At 41.8% G+C, this 8,415-nt stretch overlaps 1 protein-coding gene across 2 annotated transcripts; it reads left to right on the top strand.

Moving 5' to 3' along the window:
- On the top strand, positions 1-8,317 carry LOC119009886 (glucagon receptor-like). Of its 2 annotated transcripts, XM_037081603.1 has the most exons (15): positions 1-765; positions 1,622-1,665; positions 3,424-3,507; positions 3,628-3,730; positions 3,920-4,030; positions 4,454-4,575; positions 5,130-5,236; positions 5,948-6,104; positions 6,237-6,396; positions 6,639-6,699; positions 6,805-6,874; positions 7,018-7,109; positions 7,312-7,450; positions 7,578-7,619; positions 7,793-8,317. In XM_037081603.1, the coding sequence occupies exons 3-15, from the start codon at positions 3,436-3,438 to the stop codon at positions 7,862-7,864; spliced, it is 1,308 nt and encodes a 435-aa protein (XP_036937498.1). In that variant the 5' UTR covers positions 1-765; positions 1,622-1,665; positions 3,424-3,435; the 3' UTR covers positions 7,865-8,317. The 2 variants fall into 2 exon arrangements, with proteins under 2 accessions (XP_036937498.1, XP_036937499.1); XM_037081604.1 differs by lacking the exon at positions 1,622-1,665.
- Positions 8,318-8,415: the final 98 nt, after the last annotated feature.

The raw sequence follows: 8,415 nt of genomic DNA, 5'->3' as shown, positions 1-8,415 counted from the left end.
TGAATTTCTTCTCCGAAACTCAGGCCCCTAGTTTCAGACAGACAGAGAGCTTAGCAGCTCCAGTTTGTGGCTCCTCCACAGGTGGCAAATCCTTCAAATTACATATTGCACCTTTAACTCCCAGATGTTCCCATAGGTGATGTTAAGTTGGTTCTCTACATTTACAGTTCCCCATAAATGTGCTTCATTGCACACCATAGCTTGAGCAAAGATTTGTGCACCATCAGCCTGAGTAAATTCTTTTTTCTCTCTTTTCTTTTTGCATTCTTTCTAGATTGGGCTCCGTACCAATTGATTTCTATGAAGGCACCTTAATTTTTAAGCTCTCTTGGTTTGCACTTAAATCCTTTGAATTGAACCAAAACCCACTATGAAGGCGGTGGTTGGTTGAAGATGCCCATTCATACAAATTATGGAAACGTGTTGCAGCGCCCATGTGTATGTACAGCTGCACCCTTTCCCCGCTGCGACTGGGCTCGGAGAAAACGCAAACGCATCACGTTCCCCGCTCATTACGCGCGCGCTCCATGGATAACTGCATGCAATAAATGACAGTTTTGAACAACCGAGGCTGTGGCGAAGAGAGGCTTGCTTTGTAAATGTTCTCTGTGTGATGAATGCCGGTGGAGGAGTGGGTGAATTTACAGCGCTTGTTGTTGCGGGGAGCGTCGCGCACGGACCTGCTGCGCTGAGCGTGTTCAGGTGCGTCGCGCTCAGGACGGAGCACACAGAGCAGCTTTCTCCTCGCCGAGGGACGCTTCATCTGTAAGTGCTGGTGTTTTCTGTTCTTCTCTTTTGTTTGTGCGGGGCAGTAGACTACCACAACTGCTTTATCCGGAAGATGTCCCAAAAGGGAGAGAGAGGGAAGGGGTGTATTGATCCAGAACGCATCATACATCTCTCGGGAAATGTGAGATGTATGTTGACATAACAAAAACAAAAACATCAACTTAATTAACAGTGAAGATAGCTTTCGTGCGTGCGCATGTCTTTTTTTTCTCTCCCTTTTGAAAGCCACTAAAAAGAAACACCTTTATTTTTCGCTTATTTTTGAAATCGCCATTGCAATTCGACAGAAAAAAAGTGCAACATACAAAACATAAAATCTGTCTTTGTAGGCAGCTTTTTGCAGAATGTGGAAGATGCAATGCCTGTTTTTTTGTTTTTTAATGCAACTGTTTTGAAAACTGTTCTGAAAGAAGCCTGAAGCTGTGAAAGTGCGTCAGGTAACTGCTCAGGAGCCAAGTGTAGTTCATGTGATCGTGCTGTGTTAGGGAGGAGGACCAACAAGTGTCACTGAAAAGAAATACTGATTAATAAAGCCTTGGACTAAGTGATACAGTAACTAATGATACAAAAAAAAAAAAAAGGTATGGATAGATTTGGTTACAAATTAATGTATCAATCAAGGCTATAAATAAATAGAATACATTTAGCTAATAAATACAAAAAACAAAACTTATTAAACAAATATTCAAACATTAACTCATAATTTAAAGGGTAATAAGAGATGATGTAGTTGCTCTCTTTATCGTAGTTACTTTCATCCTTGGCTTATGTTTCTTACAACCTTATAATGTGGGTGACATGACACTCCTCTGCTTGTTTTGTCACACAACAGAAAACGTCACAGCAGTATTCAACATCCTGTTAATCGTGTCAAAGGTAGGCCATGCAAGCCACACGGGAGCACCATATGAGTCAAACCAAATGGGAAATGTACAGCAATTATCCAACCAATGAGGAAAAACAGAAATAGAAAGAAATAAGGAATCAAAGAAAACAATGCAATACTTGCTGATGATTACAAATTGATGGGAATCGAGTTCATCGATTAGAATCACTCACATTATGTTTCCTGCCATTATAGAGTAGGGGGGATCTCCACATGGGACAGCTCTTGGCCTTACAAGGAACCAAACCCAATACAGCCTCATTCCTTGAGCTGCCACAGGCAATGACTGTCAAATGCCTTCTACCAGGAGACAAATCAAATCCATGCTTTGACAGTCTGTTGGTACACTGACGAAGGCTGTGCTGAGCCTGAGGTGGCACTGCCACAGACGGCTGACCCTCTGAGCTTGTTTTGCGAATAAATGTGATTCCACTATGCAATAGCGTGGTTTTATCCAGGGACACATCACTACTATAGACCACACTGCTAATCTAAAAAAAATGTCAATATAATATCACATTTTTTGACATGTGGGGAAAATCAAAAGCAACATTTCAGACATCACTGTGGTACACTGTGCCTGTCAGAAAGCTGCCACAGAAGTTCATGCCTGGTAACATGAGGGTCGACTAATACAGCAGTCACTGATTTAACACATGGGCTACACTACTGTCATCTATTCCATTCCAGTTTCAAAGAAGAATAGTTACATTTTTCTTAATGACTGAATCCTACATCACTCATCATCTAAGTGAGTGTCTGGGTTTAAAGGGCCTTGCAAGACCCCCCAGCAGGCCTTGTCCACTGACGATTAGATAGACATCAGAGCCATTATCAAACTGACCACTGCAGAAGCCCGATCCTCTGGCCATAATTATGGTGGTAATGTTCGATGGTAGAAGCCACATTCAGAGTGTATCACAGACTCCTTGGTATTATTCTGTTGGTGAAAGGTTAAATTTGAAGCCAAATGAGGCAGTGCTGGTGTGTCCTTTCAAACTACGCCAGTTTTGAGCATGGTGCAGGTATGCTGGAAAAGTGAATATGATAAAAATACAGTATATTCAAACATGTTAGTATTAAAAAAAAAAAAAAATCAAACCCCTTTAATTTTATTTTGAATATCTTCCTTTTTAGCTTATTTTTATCAAAAGAGTTCACACCAGACAGATCATGTTACAGATAAGTATTGAAATTGGGGAAGATGCTTTCAGTTGTTAGCGAATGAGGGAAATCTTTAAAGCTGCAAATTACTGTTAAATCCTCGTTTTCTCAGAGAACCAGACAAGATTTCTGAGTGATATACATCTGTACACTCCAGTTAATTTATGCACCAAAGGATATATTCTGGCTCTCTATATTCCCCCATTTGTGCATGTTTTATTCAAACTTCTTTTATCATTTACATTTGAATAGTTTCATTAAACAGCAGTATTAAACAGTCTTCAGATTTTAGCTAAATGTCGACGTATTTTGTCTAGATATAGGCCCGAGTGACGGAATAATACTTTGGTGCATGCATTTTGGCATGGGTCCAAAAGTTCAGTGCTTGTGAAAGGACACGTGATTGTGCCGAAAATGGATGATAATTCATATGTTTGATTGCGAGGCAACAGGCACCCACTTGCTCCATCTACTTGCGATGGATGCACAGCTGGTGGTACAGGATCCCAGTGGCCCTTGCTGAGCTTAATGAATAAGACCTGCTCTATCATTAGTGAAAAGAATTCTGTTCTTTCTCCACTCAGTTCGGAAAGAACATGTCTGCAGCGATGAATTGGACACAAGACGTAATAACTTTGATCTGCCTGCTGTTTCTTGAACTGCCACAGGTAGGCTTGACTAATGATGATACAATGATGATATATGTAATCTCATTCCCAGTAGCCCCTCAGAATAGCTTGACAAGTGAAGAAAGGTGTTTCTGAGGTATTTTTGTCTTTGCCTTACAGATTGAGATGGCCAGTGGGAAAGTCTTGGAGGAGACTTATCTGAAGTGGGTCCAGTACAAAGAAGACTGTGTGAAAATGATAGAAAACGAGCCGCTCAGTCAAGGTACGGAAAACTTAATTCGTTAATTACTGCGTCATTGTGTAAAAAGGGTTTGTGGCAACAGACGGAATTACAGGAAGAACAAACACTCAAATCATGCCATTTAAATGTGTGCCAGAAATCATCATCTATGGCTGTCTTGTCGAGTAGCAGAATCCTTTTCAGTTCCTTGTTTTTTGCCTTCCTTTCTAGTGGGCTTGTTCTGTAACAGGACGTTTGACAGATACGCCTGCTGGCCAGATGCTCCTGCCGGCTCTGTGGTCAACATTTCATGCCCCTTCTACCTGCCGTGGTATGAAAAAGGTAAGTCACACTTTTAGTCAGTCTGACTTTGACAGAACAGTGGGCTGAAACGTACATGTGATCCCGTCGGTTCCCGTCGGTTCGCGTGCTTTTGATTTGTGGTGACATTGGCCGGGCAGTGTGCGAGGGGAGTCGCTCCATCCATCTTCGCAAAAATTACGTCAATTCTTTCTACTGGTCAAGTAAAAAACTCGCTGTAGATTATATGTAGATCATTTTGCGTGTGTGTGTGTGTGTGTGTGTGTGTGGCCATTGTGCCAGAGTTTCTCTGTATCTTTGCGTTTCTTTCCCCCTTATGTTGGATGCTCAATATAACTTCTCCAGGCATTCAGCCTGTTTTCTGCCCACTGTGTGCTGCTATTAGTCTCAATCCCTGGGGATCCTAATTAGGAGTAAGCGGGTAATGACTGTTTCTCCTTCCAGTGTCCCACGGTGTTGTGCTTCGACGGTGTGGCACTGATGGCCTCTGGGAGAGAGATGACAGCGGGCAGGTGTGGAGAAACATGACCCAGTGCGAGGAGGAAAAAGAGGTCACATCTCAGGAGGTAGGGGGACTGAAATGAACCCAGCTCGGGGCTTAATTTGTTTCGACCGCAAGCACTTCTTGACACTCAAACATTTGAATGACACGTGTCCTCTACTGGGGAAGTTTTTTTCTCTTTTGCGAAGCCCACACGGCACCGATGAAACTGGGGTTGGTTCTTGTCAGACCAAGGTCATCATGTAAACATGCAATGGAAAAGAAAAAATGCGTAGGTAGACATAAGTGGGGTATATATCTACTGTGAAAGGGAAAAAGAAAAAAAAAAGAAGTAAACCATCAGGGTTTGTTGGAGACATGCGCTGTTGGACAAAATACTTTGAATTACCATCGTTGGCTTGATGGTTATTTGACATCAGACAGTGACTTGACTTAAGGACTCCTGTCTGCAAGACTGTGTGTGTCAACAACCAAGACGTTTAATGAGTTACTGTCCTTCAGCTCTTTTTTCCATGACAAGGTTTCCATACAGCAGCTCACATCTTCCATGAAGCTCCCGTATCTTATGCGTCTCTTGTTGCCTCTTGTCTCTCCTTTGTCTGTGTTGTCTCTTCACAGCTGTGGTTCAAGCAAATGATGGTGAGCTTCAGGACGCTGTACACTGTCGGCTACTCCTTGTCCCTCTTCACACTCACAACGGCTCTCATCATTCTCCTGGGCTTCAGGTAGGCTGTTTAACACAGATTGGATTACACGGTTACAACATAAATTCTAGATATAAATCAGATACCCAACAGCTGACAATATCTTCAACATTCACCTCAAATAAGTTGAGTTTGAGTGTGTATATAGATTAGATAGAAAAGTCAAGTGATGAAAGGGTAATGCCAACAATTTTAGACATTTAAATGTGTTTACAGGTCTCGAGGAGTTCTGCTATATATGTAAAGTACTTAAAAGCTTTTTGTGGCTCTGGAGGGAGTTGCGTGTTGTCTGATGAATTGCCTCTAGTGATGTCAATCTGTGGCTAAGTTGCATTGTGGGTAATGTAGGTGCCAAGTTTTGAAAGACTGCCCAATGAATGATAATGCATTGCACTGCTATAACACTACTGAATATCATTATGGATAGTTTTATGACAAATATACCGCAGAACTGGAGATAGTGATGTTTTTTCCCCAGCATTCCTGCTCCTTTTCAAAGCATTGTGCCTACATTACCCACGTTGCAACTTTGTAACTGCGTAACATCACTGGGTGCAAATGTATGTTCATTATCGGATTACATACAGCGTCCTCTGGCAACGTAAAAGGTTTTATAATACTTTACCAGTAAAGACCAGTAAACACTCTTTCATGTGTAAAATAGGTGGGGTTACCCTTTAAAATTCTGATAAGCAAAATTAAAATTTGTGTTACCTTCATATCACCTGACAGGAAGCTGCATTGCACCAGGAACTACATTCATGTAAACCTCTTCCTGTCGCTCATCCTGCGAGCTGTATCTGTCATCATTAAGGACACCATGCTGGAACGCCACTGGGGAAGAGAGATCATGAAGCAGACTGACGTGAAAGAGATGCTCAGTCATCAGGTAGATCATGACGGTTCAAAATGGTTCATGTGTTGAAAATCACAGCTAAAAATGACAAATGAAGAAAAAAATGTCTGACTTTAATGAGTTCCAACGTCAGCCTTGTGTTATTTGTATCATTATCGCCTCTAGGCTGCTATTGGCTGCAGGATAGCACAGGTGATGATGCAGTACTGTATCCTGGCCAATCACTATTGGTTCTTTGGAGAGGCCATTTATTTGTACTCTGTGCTCATCGCCTCGGTGTTCATCGACAGCACCAAATACTTACCCTACATCTGTCTTGGCTGGGGTAAGTTCCATCTCTGTTTCTGGGACTCACAACCTACATTTGTGGTGGAAGATCAGAATCTCTCATTGCATCAAAAACACATCTCACTATGGAGAAACAGTTCATAACTATGTAGACACATTGCAACCGCAAACACTTCCTCGTCCCATATTGCAGACCCTCTCTTCAGTGCACGTAATTACAGCCAACCAACAAACTGGATACCATGAAAAAACAGCTTTCTTTACTTTTTATTTCCACAGGAACCCCACTTCTCTTTGTGGTTCCCTGGGCAGTGATGAAGCTATATAAAGAAAACAAAGAGTAAGTGTGTGTGCATGCGTGTGATCACTTCATGTGCCGACCCCGTGACCCAACTGATCCAGATTAGACAGGGGAGAAACAGTAACACGAGCCTTGTCCTTGCAGGTGTTGGGCCTTCAATGAGAACATGAACTACTGGTGGATCATTCGTTTCCCAATTCTTTTTGCTTCAATTGTAAGCATGCAAATAGTGTTCGCAGTTTTATGTTGGATTCCATGCATGCGTCCTCATTTTACTTTGTGTCTGACTCCGCTGTATAATATGCGACGTAATGCTTTATACCTATCTGTACCTATTTTTTCTCTTCTGATCAACAGATCAACTTTCTGATTTTCATGAAGATCCTGAAGGTCATTCTTTCCAAATTACGAGCCAACAACCAGAGTGAATACGCGGATTACAAACTTCGGCATGTGGTCTCAGCGTATTTTCAGTGATGATAAATTACGTTTGTTTGACTCATCTGTTTTTCTTTTCCCAAGCCAAGGCCGTGACTGTTTTCCTTTGAAAAACATCCATACATTTTTTTTGAGGGAGAGGGAGCAAAGATTTAGAGGGGTAAATGAAAACTTATGTGGCTAATTGCTCTGCTGTTTGCTTTGTCCTCGCAGGCTTGCCAAGGCAACGCTTACCCTCATCCCTTTATTCGGGATTCATGAGATCGTATTCATCTTTGCTACAGACGAGCAGACAACAGGCATTCTGCGCTACATTAAGGTCTTCTTTACCCTTACTCTCAATTCATTTCAGGTAGGTTTCAAGAGAGAGTCTGATACTGTACAATAATTTAACTATCTAAAAATGATCTAATGTGTTCCTGTTTGACAAATATTGTATATATTCCTTAAATTAACTGGGCTTTTCTTTATATTTGCAGGGCCTTCTGGTGGCGGTGCTCTACTGCTATGCCAATAAAGAGGTCAGTTGTTTCATCTCAAAGTCTCATTTCATATTTTTTTCTCTACCCTCACAGCAATGATAATTTAATCAATACCACAATGAATGACTTTCCAGTTTCCATTCAATCACACTGGAGAAAATCACACAATGGCACATTATCTCTGAAATAGTTCATTTCCACTCTGGGTGCAGGTGAGGACAGAGCTCAAGAGGAAGTTACGTAGCTGGAGGATAGAGGCTGAGATTACATGCTGTGGACAGTGACTAGGCATGCATGAGTCTCGAGTAGACACTTTCTCCATCACCACGGGGCCAGAGCGCAACAGATCCTCTGGCACCATGGCAAGGCCACTACCAGATGGTTCCCCTACTCCTGAGAGCTCACTCGTTTTTAGACGTCAAGTTCAGCCGACTTCCCCACAGCCTGATGAGTCTTTGCCGCACTGTCCATCGTCGGAAAATAGAGACAACACCCTGCAGCTTGGGGATCAAGATGGCATCGGACAGTCATCTGTAGCAATGCAGGTGTCCTTCATCATTCATCTTCAAGACCCTGTAGAGGCACTCCCACATGCTGTAAATACAGATTCAGACTGAATACATTCTTGCATTCACTGTAATTGTTTGAGAATATTTGTGGTATGTTGTGAATATGTTAAATTGTGAATAAGTCATTGTTACTATGTATGATATAAAAATTGTGAATACGTGAAAGGATTATTTGTTCATATTGTCATTTTCTAAGAAATAAGTGTGTCTGTGGTGATCTTTTCCTGTAAGAGGTTGGCATCATTAACAGTAGGATAGTAAACAAA

The sequence above is a fragment of the Acanthopagrus latus genome, chromosome 20, assembly GCF_904848185.1.
Source record: "Acanthopagrus latus isolate v.2019 chromosome 20, fAcaLat1.1, whole genome shotgun sequence".
Lineage (NCBI taxonomy): Eukaryota > Metazoa > Chordata > Actinopteri > Spariformes > Sparidae > Acanthopagrus > Acanthopagrus latus.
The sequence above is the reverse complement of the archived record's forward strand: the minus strand, read 5'-3'. Positions and strand labels throughout refer to the sequence as shown.

What these genes read in the sequence shown, in the direction of transcription:
- LOC119009886 (XM_037081604.1), top strand. Translation starts at nt 3,436, where the DNA reads ATGTCTGCAGCGATGAATTGGACACAAGACGTAATAACTTTGATCTGC. An exon ending in AAGAGGTCACATCTCAGGAG is followed by an intron (nt 4,576 to 5,129) that starts GTAGGGGGACTG and finishes GTCTCTTCACAG; the next exon opens with CTGTGGTTCAAGCAAATGAT. An exon ending in TTACTCTCAATTCATTTCAG is followed by an intron (nt 7,451 to 7,577) that starts GTAGGTTTCAAG and finishes TTATATTTGCAG; the next exon opens with GGCCTTCTGGTGGCGGTGCT.